Source organism: Hippopotamus amphibius, chromosome 4, assembly GCF_030028045.1.
Source record: "Hippopotamus amphibius kiboko isolate mHipAmp2 chromosome 4, mHipAmp2.hap2, whole genome shotgun sequence".
NCBI lineage: Eukaryota > Metazoa > Chordata > Mammalia > Artiodactyla > Hippopotamidae > Hippopotamus > Hippopotamus amphibius.
In genome coordinates, this window is record NC_080189.1 from 83,500,590 (window position 1) to 83,516,608 (window position 16,019).

Here is a 16,019-nt window from a genome sequence, read left to right on the forward strand (position 1 = left end):
TTTCCCTCATCATCTCTTGTCCTGAAAATTCTCTGTTGATGATCTTGCTGGGCTTCCTTTCTGGGTTTGGGTTGCTTCAGATAATGTGTATATTTTTCTATTATTGGGTAAGGGTTTTTCAAACCATTGTGCAAGCAGACAGTTTTACTCTGTAACACGGAATTCTGTGATTACTCAGGGACAGGGCCCAGGGCTGGTCCAGGGGAGCCTCTCCCACCTCTGTCCCACAGCCTCATCAGCTCCTCCTGCCCCCAAGGCCTCCGCCTTCTGAGCGCACACAGCGGGCAGCTCCCATCTCCTCCCTCAGCGCCTCCACCCAGACCACGGCCCCGAACCTCCCTGCCACACACCCTGGAGACTCCAGCTTTGCTACTTGAATTCTGTACTTTGTTTTCAATGATAAGCACAGAAAATTAAAAAAGAAATCAAAGTGCACGTTTGTCTGTGTACTATAATTTCATGGAATCGCACCAAGGTAAGAAATAACATGACAGCTGAGCTATCATATTCAGCGTTGGCTGTAACAGTGGTCCCACCACCTCTCTAAGTCTTTCCCTGAGATGGTGGTTATGGTGCTTTCTTTAGGGCACTGGCTCCAAGGGGAGTCACAGCCACACGAAGGTGCCCAGGTTCCTTCTCTTTCAAAGCCACCAGATTCAGACTTACTGGTTTGGGACATTCCTATGGTGACAGTGTAACAGCCAGCATGACTCGCCCTGGGTGTGCTCAGATCTGTACTAGTGTCTCACAAGCAAGGACTCCTGACCCTCACATGAACCCCATGAGAAGTGAACCTACACCAGAGGGCCCTCGGGTGGAGGGTGAAGCACACAGACTCTGACCCCCGAGGACCTGGGTTTGAAGCCTGGGTCTCTGTTAGTATCTGTGTGACCTCAGGTAGCTATTTGAAGTCTCTGTGCCATCCTTTCCTTGTCTGTATGAGGAAGTTACAGCGCCCTGTCTCCTGGAGCCTGTGGAGTACATGAGTTAATGACACTTGGTCCATACAAGTCCTTGACAACATTAGCATCTACTGTCAGTAGCTCTACTGCAGAAATAGTAGATTCCACACATACACAGACGTACCAAGGATCATCTCTAATCTCATTTCCCTACAGACAGGGTGAGTGTAGATGGAACAGGGACTCAGTTTTAACAATTCCCCAGGAATCCCATTCATTATCTAAGGGCCCTCAGAGGAAGGTACAATTACAGTCCAGAGTTTACAGATTGGAGAGATTAAGTATTCTGCTCATGGTCCCTATTTTGTAAGTAATAGTCATTTAGAGTCAACGCTCTCTAAACTCAGAGCTCATATTTTGTTTCCTAGGATCCTGTGCCTTTCCCTTGACTCACTTTCTACTGGGAGAAACAAAAACAAAACAAGCCACAACAATAGGAAACACGCACTGCTTCTTTACTAAAGGCCTTCCCCAAGGCATCAGTGAGAGTTTTCCAAAGGACTCGTATGTGCCTCTGTCTTCTCCTCACGTACATATTCTGGAATCACCATAGCGGCCCCCTCGTTGTCACCACTGTGGAAACCCTGCCTTACTCTGCGAATGTGTCTAGATCTGTAACTGCTCTTTTGGGGCATGTAACAAATTGGATTGAGAGTCTCGGGCAAAGCAGGACCATGGATGGTGCTCTGAGCATCCTGACACCCCAGCTCCTCCCCTAGACCCAGCGGGCCCTGAGGTCCTCAGACTCTCCCTGTGGAAGCCTCTTATGTGTCGAGGTGCATTTATGAGGTGGGAGGAAGGCATATATCATTTTGGTCCAGTACTTTTCCACTACAGCATGGCTGCCACGTGGTGTGGGGGGAGGAACACTGGACCAGAGGTTCTACCTCACACCCTGTAATTAGAGCATCCGCTTGCTGGTATGTTCCACACAGCTGCGTCATTTCTCCTTGACCATGTCACGTTGCCTAAGTTTACCCAACTTTAGAAGAAAGTGTTCAGATGAGGTCCTTTCAGATTTCTATAGCAATTTACAAATTCAATGATTAATAACCCAATGAAGTAATAATAGCAAAGGCTTTCTGGTACTGGTCTAAGGGCCTATTAACTTATTTAACTCTCAGAAGACATGTACAATAATCTCTGTTCTATAGATGTGGAAACTGAGGCAGAGAGGGGTTAAGGAGTGTCCCTAGAGTGAAACAGCTAATAAGAAACAGATCTGGGATTTGAATCCAAGCAGCCTGGCTACCAGAGCTCTGTTCTTACCTTCTACACTAGTTGCTGCTAGAATAGAAACAGGTTACTTTTACATTCAATTAAAACAGGAAAACTTCCTTCCTTGTCCATGTTTCCTCTCCTTGCTCCTAGGCTGTGCGTGCCTAGAGGGCCATAGGCCAACCTCTCTCCAAATTTTTCATGCTGGGAAGACTTTTATACTCTGACTTTCCATCCAAACAGGACCTCAGTGACTATAGTCCATATGACACTTGGTTGGGTAAAATAAATACCAAAACAGCAGGCTGCATCTGCAGGTGTGCAATGGAAAAGTGAGGCAAAGATGGATAAAATTCCACATTAAAACCCTCATGTCTCAGTAGTCTCTATAGAACTAGACCACTTCATACACTTTTTAAAAAATAAATTTATTTATTTATTTATTGACTGCGTTGGGTCTTCATTGCTGCGTGCAGGCTTTCTCCAGTTGTGGAGAGCGGGGACTACTCTTTCTCGTGGTTCAAGGGCTTCTCGTTGCAGTGACTTCTCTTGCTGCGGCGCATAGGCTCTAGGCCCATGGGCTTCAGTAGTTGCGGCGCACGGGCTTAGCTGCTCCGCAGCATGTGGGATCTTCCCAATCCAGGGCTCGAACCCGTGTCCCCTGCATTGGCAGGCAGATTCTTAACCACTGCACCACCAGGGAAGTCCCATACACTTCTCAAGTATAAAAAAAGGGAAACTTCAAGGCAACAATTCTCAAAGGTTTTCCCATTATGAATTCTCTCTACTATTGTGGAATTCTTTCCCTCATAGACTTCATTTTTTGAAGGTGTCCTGTCAATCATGCAGGCCACAATTAAGTAATACAGGATTTCCCACTTTATTTATTCCAAGTCCTATATAATTGTCAATTAGAAACTGATTAAAAAGAGATAACTAGAGATACTACACCAAGCTGGTATTATTCAGCCAAAAAACTAGAAATTCAATATTTTTGTTAGCCATGAAAACTAGTCTGGGTAAGCGCATGGTCTCTGTAATGTGCTCTTAGGCTACTTTTTGTTTGTTTGCTTTCTTTTGTTTTCTTTGAATAATAGCAAATACCTACCACTTAGTGAGCATCAGGAATTCTGCTGGGCAGTTTGTCTGCTTCATGTCTGATGCTCTCACGGACACACAGAGCAGGTATGACACTCACTTCACTGACGAGAAGACCAGGTCCCAGAGAAGCTAAGAAATACACCCCAAGTTAACAAGGAACAGTGCCAGAGCCCACATGTGCCAGGTCTACCTGACTTAAGCCCTACTGCTTTATCCATTATAACAGTTGCTGTCATCTTGGCAACCCATGGTATGTTAATTATAACTCAAAATAAATGGAAGGAAGGAAGGAAAGAAGGAAGGAAAGGAAGAATCACTGAGGCCCAGACTTCATCACAGCCCAGGCACCAGACTTTAAAAAACCCTCCTTTAGTAATTCTGATGTGCAGCCTGCTTGCGGCAGCCAGTGACTGAAGCAGACCCAGCACTGCCAGCTCAGGTCTCAGGCAGTGAGGAGCCAGCACAGAGCTCACTGCACAAGAGTACGACGTGCTTCACCTGAGAAGTGATCTCACCACCCACCCATCGATTTCCTGAGGAAACAAAACGTATGTACTTAGATTTATGTGCCTGGATATCCATCGAATGTAGCACCATTTACAGCAGCCCAAATTATCCCAAATGCCCAATTAGAAACTATGAAAGTAAACTGAAGGATGCCGTATGACAGACTACTATGCATCTTCCAAAATGAAATGTACATTATTATTTAAAGAAATGGAAAATTAATCAGGAAGTGTTGTTGAAAGACTAATATGCTTAGCAAACCCCAGTAAAATTCTTAGATTAAACCATCACATGGTTCCAAACCAATCAAAACATTCTAGAAATTGCATTAAGCAACCTTGCTTCAACCACTGTTTCTACCTCCTTACCTTTTACGGGTCACACTTCTGTTTGCTCTGCATCCTTTCAGTTTTTACTTAGCAAATTCAAATGAACATACAAATAAACAATAAATAAAACGTGTATATGTGTATACATATTCTAACTTCCTGCTTTATACACAAAAGTAGTTAACAATATACATTATTCTGCACTTCTCACTTTTACAGCCTATAGCTCTTTTTATCTCCGTCTCTGGGGACACAGACAGCTATGTAGTATTTCACTGGCAAAGTACAATACTTTACAAAAATCAGTTCCCCTGTGATATACCATTGGCTTATTTCCACTCTTTTGTTATTACAAAAAATGCTGAGATTATAATAGTGTTTTATGTTATTTTGACCATGTGTATTGGTCATTTCGAACAGCTATGACCAACTTATCCATGGCAGACACAGCACCACCCTGCACTTGTACCACAGTGCAGCTGAATATGCCAGGAGGGTGTTGTCAGAGGTCGGGATATGGCTGATTTGACGGGTGAAAAACAGTACCTTGTCTATCTCATTGCGGTTCTCTTTCTGTGAGTGAGGATAAACATCTCTTTATGTATTTACAGTCTATTCGTGTTTCCTTTCCTGTGCAATATCTGCTCATGTCCTTTGATCATTTTTTCTACTGAGTAATATTAGTAACAGATATGATGCTCATTTGTATGTGTCTCTGTGTATTTCTACAGGCACAGACAGAAAACAAAATGTTTACTGAGTGGTACGTAGGTGAAAAAAATAAGTGATTGTATATTTTTCCATTTTCTCTAATTAATCCTTTTAAAGTAAAAATCCTTTTTATGTATTAGAATTAAAACATTGTCTCCTTTAAAACTGGGAAGGTGTTTTTTGGTTTGTTAATTGGTTTACAACCTGCTTCAGCTTCTGTGAAACCAGATCTTTTGAAAACCAAATAGAGGTTCCCATTTGGAAACAAACTAAGAGCAACCAGATACAAGAAAAATGAAATGTCTTCTTGGTTCTCATGAATTTGAGCAGATTTCTTTAGCCCAAATACCTGGCCCTTCTCTTAGAGACTGGAAACTATTTCTGCATTGGGAAAGTACAGAAAGGCAAGATGGAAAAACTGCAAATCTTTGAAAGTTTTGTGCAGGTGATTTCACCACCAGGGCCCTGCTAGGCAGTGCTTCCTGTGGTTCCCAACGTTTTAGCAACTTCCTTCTCTTCTAGGGCTGCGGTGGCCTGGGAGATGCAGAGAAGGGAAGGCAGTGTGGGTGGAGGTGACAGCGTGAGTGGCAGCAGGAGGGGGCTGGTGTGGCTGATGGTGGTCCATTTTCTCAGGCTTCTTTTGTTCAAGTGCTCTGTCAAATGTGGTTGACTTGTGGAAACTGCTCAATGTCAAACCGGCCCCTACTGGTTGGGACTGTGCAAGGGGTAGCTGGGGTGTCAAAAGAAAATAACAGTTAAACCACAACCAACTTTGCTCACTTTCAAAGGGCCACAGCTAATGCAAGAAAATACCCCACTACACAGGCATGTAATTGCTATCAAACATACTCTAAGCTGTGGGTCCAGATTCCCCACTTTTAATAGACAAATTTGCTCCAATTAGCTCCTATGTAAGTTGGGAACCTGACATCCAGGGTGTTCAGATGCTGCACCTCCGTCCACGCTCCTGACCCTGCTCTGGAGGAAAGAGCAGACAGGACTCCTTGTAGCCCTAAGATCACCCTTGACGTTCCACCAACCACCTGTGCTCTTCCATGATCTGTGATTTACTGAGGCTGGTACTTCTTGGTTTCATTTTCTCAGTGTTGATGGGGTGACATAAGACCCGATCCCCTGAACCCAGCTGCATGGACAGACATGATGTCCTTTTCCCCTCAAAAGAACAGATACGGAGGCCCTGATCTCACCCATGAAATTGAGTGTCATATACTGAGTTACATAAGTCCCCCTAAAGGGACAAAATGACTTCAGAGTCATCCTGAGCAAGGCTTACTAGAGGCACTAACATCAGATGACAGGGTGACGGGTGAGTGAACAGAGGGCTGCTCAGCAAGGTCAGCGTGAAGAGCAGGTGTCCCAACCCCCTCCACCCAGCAGGTCCAGAGCGGGGGTCCAGCCCTGGACCCCATCCGTCCAGTCCCAGAGGGACGCACGGCTCTATGGCGGAGACCAAGGCTTCAGCTCTCACAGTCTGACCTCACGGTACATTCAAGTCACATCCTTCATTCCTCTGGGTCTCTGCTCTCAGAGCCAACACCTGGGAGGCCTTGCCCTCCTAGGAGGACTGGTCGCGTCCTACTGGTCCAGCCCAGCACGTCAGAGGAGAGCTCCTTCTCAGGGTAAAATCACACACTGACGTCCGGCTCATGGTCATGGTGTAGATGCGAGTCCACTCCTGAGACAGGACGTCCTGATTGTGATGACACCACTGAATTCTTGAGGTTTTCATCCAAGGCCAGACCCTGGAGCTCTCCCTCCCCTTTCTCCTTGGAAGAAGCTCCCCCTGGTTGGGCCCCAGCCTCCCAGGCAGCCTCCAGCTGTATTTCTGTCCTGTGGCCCATTCTTAGACCGAGCACGGATGGAGTTGATTGGATCCACACAAATGGCCAGTTGCCATCTAAACCAGCACCATTTCCACATACACAGTGGAATTTTTCTTGGATGACACAATGAATGATAAAAGAAAACGGATGGACATGCTGCCTTCCCATGAAGCACTGCGTTGAATATGCCTCCTTAACAAAAACAGCTCACAATATAATTGAGTTCATTTTAATTCAAACTAGCGAACCACAAGGGAAAGTGATTTCATAGAGTGGGTTCAAAGAAGAGTATTCAGACTATTTTAGACCATACTTCTGAGAGAAAGAGTCTATTTCTGGTGACCTTTTATATGTCTTCACAATCCCTCGTGTTCCCCTTTTGTAATTCCAACCCTTTAGGCCAAATACATAACGCAAGACAGGAAAAACAAAACTAATCATTTTGATATGTTGGATTTTATTACCTTTTAAAACTGTACAAATCGGGCATGTGCATGAGTTAAGAAAAACACAAGGGAAATGTCAGGAATTAAAAAAGAAATACAAAAGGAATCTGACATGAAACAAAAAATTCCATTCTGCAAATCAAAATAAAAGGATATTTTGCATACTAAAAAAAGTGTTATTCCAATATATTAAGAAGTCTTTTGATCAGGAACACAACACAAGACTTTCTGCAACTATTCATTTACAGATCAGACTCAGTCTTACCGAACACAGGCTGCATCATGACATTATCCTACCAGCCCACAGGCAGGTGACTACATGTATGTGGATATGGTACCATGTCTGTGAAGTATTACAATAAATAAATTCTTTATTAGCCGTTCAATAACGTCAGCAGTGGATGTCACCATTTCAACCTTCAATAGGGAGACCCCACCTCCAGTCCTTTTTTCCCCTCTGGTGACTTTCAATGAAGGTTTTTCACACTTAGAAAAAGAGAGAACACAGAAATATTTGAGATGTAGTATAAAAAGGCAAAATACTACACTTTGCCTTATGTATTTACAAACATCTATGTACTTAAGATAGGCCGTGTCAGATACTTGAAAGACCACGGGTTAAGGCCACCCAAGACTTTATTTTAAAGCATTTTAGAAAAAAGGCGTCTACTCACATGCCCGTATTTTTGTCTTATGTCTGAACACTGTTGTAGAAAAAGGGGCTGAAGTGTGTTGGGTACCACTGATGCAGGGCAGGGCCTCTATCTGCCACAACTCTGCCTGCCTCTGCCGGCCCGTCTGCTCCTGTGGTGGCTGCCCACTCGCTCTGAATCAGTGCGCTACTTTTCCCTGCTTTTAAATTTTCTTTCATTATTTTTTTAAATTGAGATATAATTGACATGTAACATTTTATTAGTTGAAGTTATACTGCCTAATGATTCTGTATTTGTATACATTGTGAAATGATCACCACGGTAAGTCTAGTTAACATCCAAAACCATACACAGTTACAGATTATTTTTTTCTTGTGATGGGAACTTTTAAGATCTACTCTCCTTTCCCTTCTGCAGTTAAATAATTAAGCAGAGTTGCTATTACTACAATTGACTCTATGTTTATTTGCTTGTATTTCTGAGGTTGAGATGTTTCCTTTGATGATTGAAGGGATTGGACAACGTGCCCCAACCTGGAGGCACATTGAGCCCAACTGTTGTGACTGCACCCTATTTGTCAACTCAGAAGCTCCAAAACACTCCAGAGACATCCATGCAGTGAGGACCAGAGGGGATCCTGGTACCAGACAGGGCACCTGAGTCCCGGCCCTATCCCTGCAGCTGTGCGACCCTGGATCAGTCGCTCACCCTCAGTCTCACCCACCTCTGTGTAAATGGAGACAATGACAGTACCAGCCTCCCAGGACTGCTGCCCTCGCCGCCCCCAGAAGTTAGGGTTTGTAATTGAACCATGTCTGACCTGGACACATTCTGGCTATATAAACAAAAATGAACTAAGTCACCTTTATTTAGAAATTTGGGACTCTGAGGTATTTTTCACCCTTAGCAAATTTATACCTGGAAAATGTTGAGAGATTTTACATTATAAAATGTGCCTGACAAATTCATGTCATCAGGAGAACTATAACTGTATCATCACACTCATGTTCTTTGAATTTTACTTTGAATCTCCTCAAAGAAAGGCTCCATCTTTACTTCATTATTACAGTTTCATTTTCAAAGACTTACTTTAACAAAAGTCTCACTCATAGTTCTAAAAGTGGTTTTTCACTGTCCTGCTTTTCTTCAGCTTCATTTTCAGATCCTAGATGGTAGAGAAGGGAAAGCAGAAAAAGTACCGCGTTTGATTACAGTAACAAACAATTTCTTTAAAATTCTAATCTACGGGCACAAAATTTTAAATGGGGGATACATATGTTTAAGTCACAAGAGATTCAGGTTAACAAAACTATAAAATAGTTTTACTTTATATTTGTAGGAGGAAAACCTTTAAAATAGGACCCGTCACGAGCACTAAACTGTCAAAATGGATTCCATGTATGTTCTAAAAATATTCACATAGACCAAGAACTATTAACCACCACCCCTCCTCCTCTGCTTCTTTGCTGAAAAGCTTGCCTGTTTTTCAAGCGCAAATATCTATAAATAATTTAATCTAAGTATTTTGAAAAACAGCTGTACTCAGTGAGTGAGCGCGCGGTGAGGGATTCTAGTGCACGGGCGAAGGTGATGGTCACCGTCGTGCGCTAGGCTGGCAACCACGGTCACAACTACTCTGGGTCAGTGTCGCGTGAGCCACATATTATTCTTGAATTTGACCCAGTCATTCCACTCTGGGATGATATCCTGAGGATATATCCCTGAGGAAATAATAATTTTTCCCATTATGAAGATTTTCCCTTTAAAAATGAGAAGAAAAATCTAATGTCTGAGAGTAGCAGAAAAGTTAAGTAATTATTATATTTCCATGAAATGTCTCCCATCCACTTAAAAACTGTGTTTATACAGTTTATATAGTTGTGTATAGACAACAACATGGGAAATGCATATGCTATAAAGTAAAAGCAAATATGTAATGAGAAATATAGTGTAAGATCATATTTGATAAAAATAAAAAAGACTTGATCTACTTGTACAAATCAGTAAGATTAGAAAAAAACGACCAGGTGACTTAGGTACATTTCTAAATATTCCAAAATTTCTACGATAAACTTAAAGTGACTTCACAATTTTTTATTAACAGTATAAATAATATAGACAGTACGGCCACAGTTATGTAAATTACAAACACAAAAGTAGAAGGAAACAGACTAAGCCGTCAATACTAACGTTGCTGAGTAGGCTGAACGAGTGTTATCTTTTATTTTTGTTCCTTTCACATTTTTGTAACAATTATGCATTCCTCTCATAATCAGGGAAGGGAACTAAAGGGAGTGGTGAGGAGATCAAGGGGACAGGTTAGGGTATTACCTGCTCGCCTATAAAAGCAGCCAGCCTCACTGTCACTTTGTTCTTAATCAGATAATACACTTCAAAAAGGGCACTTTTACCAGGAGGGAAAGCAGAGGGGGGAGGATAAATTGGAAGATAGGGATTGACATATACACACTACTATATATAAAATAGATAATTAATAAGAACCTACTGTATAGCACAGGGAACTCTTCTCAATACTCTGTCATGACATATGGGAAAAGAATCTAAAAAAACAGTGGCTATATGTACATGTATAACTGAGTCACTTTGCTATACAGCTGACACAAACACAATATTGTAAATCAACTACACTCAGATAAAAACTTTTTTTACAAAGGGCGCTTTTTTCTTCGAGAACGTCTGTCTGGATTATAGCCAAGAGTAAATCGGGTACAGAAGAGGAAATGCCCGAGAATCTTATGAAAAGTTTGTGTTCCACACCTCAGCCTCATAAATGTCATGTCGTTCAGGTTAAGTTTGTGGTAAAACAAACACATGAAGGTACAGTGGTTGGATGGCCTCACTTCCCAGCTTATTAAACTGCTGGAAATCTCAGAGAGACTGCGGTGGTTTAACTGCCATCTCGCTTTGAAAGGAGCCTAAGGAAGATGGTCATATTGGGTCTTCCTGTTTCTGGGCTCACCTTCCACCTGTCAGGGTAACGGCATTCAAGCCACAAGAAGCTGACATGGCTTGGAACTATTTAGGAGTCCTCAATAAAGCCAAATTTTAAATTAAAACATAATAACGCACATGCTTTTCATAATTTAAAAGTGTACGCTAGCAAGGCATTCTGGCTATTGTCAAATAAAGAGCTTAACATATCGTCTCCTTGAAAAGCGACTATAAAACTGGACAAGATGAACCAGACAGCAAATTCGGTGCTGGGGAAACCACCAAAGGCTTACAACTATGTGAGAAGGGCTTGAAAAACTGCAGAATGGCGGGAACAACAGTGTTGCTTTTTCCTGCAGCCGCCCCCATTCTTCCCCCACCTCCCATCACCCAGCTCCACCACATGAAGGTTCTTGCAGAGTGTGGCAGGCCACGAGGACTGGCAGCAGATTTACATGGCTGAAGGCGCTCATTTAATCTGGGGTGAGAAGTGATGCGACGGTGAAATGACAAACTTAGTGGTGTGCGAGCACAAGGGCCAGAGCCTCTGCTGGTTTGAGGTGATGGTCACGGCTGCAGCAGGCATATGCTCGGCTGAAGCTGTGTGCGTACGCAACGGAAACCCAAGAGAACCCACGCTAGCCTGGGTGGCCCTGAGGCTGTGTGCATGTGCAGAGGAGATGTGAAAATGTTCAGCAAAAAGTACAAGTTGAAGGAGACTCAAAAAGACCTGAAATTTGAATCTGCTATCCAACACACAAAAACATCCATTGGGCCAAGGGTGAAAGTCTTAGTCAAGGGGATTGGCCCCAAAGGGTGTCCAATCACTGGCTGCCACTAAGCTATGCAGACACAGGGGTGACCCCTAGAAAGCCAGGCTTAAAAATAAAAGAATGAAAAACAACAACAACAGCTGAGAAGACACATCCGCAGCCATACACCAGAGGCAACGTGCGTGTCATTTCACAGACGCAGCCCACACCAGCATGTATGGTGTCAAATTCACATTTCAGTGCCTTATGCAGATTTGTTCAGCCCAGATGATAGCATGCAATTGAGTTGTTCTTCATTTCAAGTCAATCGTTCAACGATTCAGCATCACAGCTGGTTCATTTAAAATGTCTGAGCATACAACCACTTCAACCCAATCATCTGAGAGAGGATCGGGCTTCCTCATTCTTCCCATTTAATACACAGGCAAACAGGATATGGCTAAACCAACAAGTAGATGCGCAAACAAACCACCTTTACATCCTTTGAAAGTACATCCACTTAAAGAAGATGTGGCACATATATACAATGGAATATTACTCAGCCACAAAAAGGAATGGCATTGAGTTATTTGTAGTGAGGTGGATGGACCTAGAGTCTGTTATACAGAGTGAAGTCAGTCAGAAAGAGAAAAACAAATACTGTATGCTAATGCATATATGTGGAATCTAGAAAAATGGTACTGATGAACCTAGTGGCAGGGCAGGAATAAAGACTCAGAGATAGAGAACGGACTTCAGGACACGGGGAGGGGGGAAAGGGAAGCTAGCATGTAGTGAGAGAGTAGCATTGACATATACACACTACCAAATGTAAAATAGATGGCTAGTGGGAAGCTGCTGCATAGCACAGGGAGATCAGCTCGGTGCTTTGTGACGACCTAGAGGGCTGGGATAGGGAGGGTGGGGGGGAGGCCAAGAGGGAGGGCATATGTGGATGTATGCATACATATAGCTGATTCACTCTGTTGCACAGCAGAAACTAACACAATAATGTAAAGCAGTTATACTCCAATAAAGATGTATATAAAAAAAGGTACATTCACCAAAATGTGCTAATTTTCCAAAGCTCTGTGATTCTAAAATTCAAGCCATTCCTTTACAAGAAAAAACGCTAACATTTAAATTTCTGGTGCCTCCAATTTCTTTCTTTCTCTCCTCATTCATTCCTTCAACAGTTCTAAGTTTGCTAAGCACCAGGGACTACACTAGGAGCTGGAGAAAGATAGAAGAGAAAAGGCAAGGCAGGCCCAGATGCCCTCTTACTGATAGGGATCAATTAGTGCTGTATCAGGACAAAAAGCTTAAAACTTCTGTTGCTGTAAGACTGTTTAATATTTGTCTGCTGACCTAATAAGAAAGCTTTATTTTAAAGTCTTTTTCTAGGCACATTAATTCCAAGAATAGTTTTTAATCTTAATTATCTCCTAAACTGAACATTCAGACAATGAAAATATAATACAACAGAGTAAGCCACTTTGAACACTCCTTCTCTGCCTACTAGTAATCTGGGCTTTGTCTTAAACAATGCAGCCACCCAGTGGAACTCTGACAGTGTTGTTTTTGTTAAGCTTCATAATTCAATGAAATGGTAATGCTTCCAACTGCCACTAGGTGGTGGTAAAAGTCAAAGGAGGAAGCCAATGGCTTGCTTGATGAAAAAATCCCTGAGGTATTCCTCACATTATTATCCTGTTGTACTGAACTTCTAATTAAAAAAATACATGGGTGCTGAGAAATTTTACTAGTCTTAGAAAAAATAGGTATACAAAAGCATGAACTATAATGCAAACTTTTTTTTTAAAAGAATGAGTGACAAAAATCTCAAGGAAATCATCCTTATAATGAGATAATGAAAAGCTTAATACACATTCTAGTTTCTGCTAGCTGAGAAATAGCTTTTCTGCTAATTCATATATTTATTTCATTTGATTCTATGATTCTGTGTTTTACATAGCTTTTAAATCTAACACCAGAATGTGAGGTTACTTCGAGTTCCCCTAATACCCTATGTCCCATTGCTGTGTCTTTGATCTTCAGGTGACTCTTTCTGCCTGGAGCCTGTTTTTACTCTATTGTGTGTGTGTGTGTGTGTGTTTAAAATATTTATTACATGTAATGTGGGGAATAAAACAATATAGTCTCTAACCCAAGTTTATATCCCAATAATAGAAACAGGCCAAGTCACTGCCAAAGACAGTGCAGTCAACACAGGATGACAGGGCTGTGGGAGAGATCCTACAGAATGTGAGGCAAAAGACCCCCTACCTAGGACTGCCGGCAGCCAGGGGGTGGGTGAGGATGGGAAGAAGCCTTCCGCACATGTGAGTGGAGACTAGGACCGCAGAGGGGAATGTCAAGGACAGAACAAGCAAGATGCACACAGCTTGAGGGCTCCGGTGTATTTTCAGAAAGTTAAGAACGGCACACAAGGGGCACAATGAGAAGACAGCTTGGACCACTGGGTAAGGGTGGGCACAGAGGTGCTTTCTGCCAGGCTACGGATCCAATGACTTTCTTAATCCTTTGCGCCGCCAGAGGCTTTCACGCACGGGAATGATACCATGGTCGATTTTGCATTTTCACTAATACGGAAAGGCTGTATACCACCTGTGATCACGGACTCTAGCCCTGGAGCTGGGGTTCAAATCCTCCACCTTCTTACTCTTTGTGTGATGCTGGACAAACTACCTCACGTCTCTGTGTCTCAACTTGCTCGTCTCTAGAACAGGGATAATGAGACTTTTACCTCCTAGAGTGGTGATGAGGAACCCTTAGAGCAATGCAATTGTTCTGCTTAACATGGAATTCTAGTGGCTGGTTGGCAGGGGGCAACTGAGGAGGCGGCTGCTGCAGGAACTGACATGAGAAATGCTGGGGGCTCCCGGGCGGTCCAGTGGGTCAGACTCCGTGCTTCCAATGCAGGGGGCACGGGTTCCATCCCTGATCAGGGAACTAAGATGCCACATGCTCTGTGGCGTGGCCAAAAAAATAAATAAATAAAATAAAATAAATGAGAAATGCTGAACTGAGGCTACAGATATGATAAGTGGTGCAATTTAAACGAAATCAAGGAGGCAGAAACAAAGAGGATCAATGTGGCGTGGCGGACGATGGGCTGGAGCCACAGGAAAGGGGTGGAGTCCCCAGTGAGGCTCTGGTTTCTGACGTGGGCAACTGGGTGCTGCCATTCTCAGACATGGGGGATTCTGGAGGAAGGTCAGTGAGGGCATGATGGATAACAGAGAGCCTCACGAGCCGCTCCCCCGGCCACATATCAGGGTCTAAGGCCTTCTTTACATTTATTTTTATGTCTCTGTGTCTCATCATGGGTTGCACATCAAGACCATGTCTTAGTTATACTCATATCCTAAATGCCTGGTATGTTAAATGTTTGCTAAGTACTGAAGAGTAGGGGGGAGGGAGGGCAAGGAGGGGCCAAGTTCTGAATGATGGACAAAAACACAAACAATAATCAAAATTTTTTACCTGCTTCGGATTCAGGAGGAGAGTAAAACTGACCATCAGAAAGACCACCAGGTATCAGTGCTGCCCTCTCTGAGGCATCCTGAACGATCAGGAGTCCTGGAAAAGAAGAAATTCAGATGCTGGGAATGATGTCACTGTTCTGGTAGCTTCATGGCCATAACCACAATAAAATGGTTTTATTACTACATTTTTAAAAACTCAGCAAGAAGGGGTACCTTGAAAATCTTTCAACCAAAAACTAAGTGTTATTAATAAACTATGAACCAGTACGATAAGGACAGATTTCAATTCATTTAAAAAAATTCCTTCATGTTACTCATGGAATTCTTTGGCTCAGTATATATAGCATCTTCCCCTTTGCAAATACCTACTTCTGTACAGAAATCAACAACATCAAAACCACAGTACAAAGCCAAACAAAAAAACCTGGTCAGCTCATACAAAAAACCTGGTTATGCTTTAGGTTTGTATCTGGTTAGAGAAATGCCAGACATAAAGTATCAAAACACTAGCACATGATGAGAGAGACCTTCTGGCTGAAGCTGAGTTAACACCAAGATAAAACTGGAGGAAGCACTGGGCTAAATACCAGGTGCCAGGTATGCGTGTAATACACACTACAGTGAAAATAAACACTGTTTTCAATTTTTTCATTAATTATGGGTTATGCTTTATTAGTTACTTTGAATTTTTTTTAATCCCATAGGCATGCAAGCCTCAGTCATGTGAGGCTTTTGATAAAGTTAATATGCTTTCGATAAAGTTCAGTTTGATGTTTATATACAATTTTTTTTAAAGTAGCTTCTGTTAGCTTTACTTGTCCCTTTTCCACAATACATGTTCATAAAGGAACAGAGAGCACAGGATAGAAGACAAATCTTGGTCTGATTAATGTATTTTAATATCTACTCTTGAATCATAATTCTTCTCTTACAGATTTCTTCTTTGTAAATGAGCTTTTAAAAAATAAAACCACCTGCAAGGCTATTTTTCCTTCAGCTGTATCTTGAGGTTATAATCATGCTTAACTTTCTATA

The 16,019-nt window shown here is 42.5% G+C and overlaps 1 protein-coding gene across 2 annotated transcripts in view; it reads right to left on the minus strand.

Moving 5' to 3' along the window:
• Positions 1-7,111: 7,111 nt before the first annotated feature.
• STARD3NL (STARD3 N-terminal like) overlaps positions 7,112-16,019 on the minus strand; it is a 48,310-nt gene continuing 39,402 nt past the window's right edge. For both annotated transcript variants that reach the window (XM_057733857.1, XM_057733856.1), the window contains exons 7-9: positions 14,983-15,078; positions 8,861-8,936; positions 7,112-7,604 (exon numbers count right to left, since the gene is read on the minus strand). In XM_057733857.1, the coding sequence (XP_057589840.1) occupies positions 8,878-8,936; positions 14,983-15,078 (155 nt within the window). In that variant the 3' untranslated portion in view covers positions 7,112-7,604; positions 8,861-8,877. The remainder of the gene's footprint in view (positions 7,605-8,860; positions 8,937-14,982; positions 15,079-16,019) is intronic.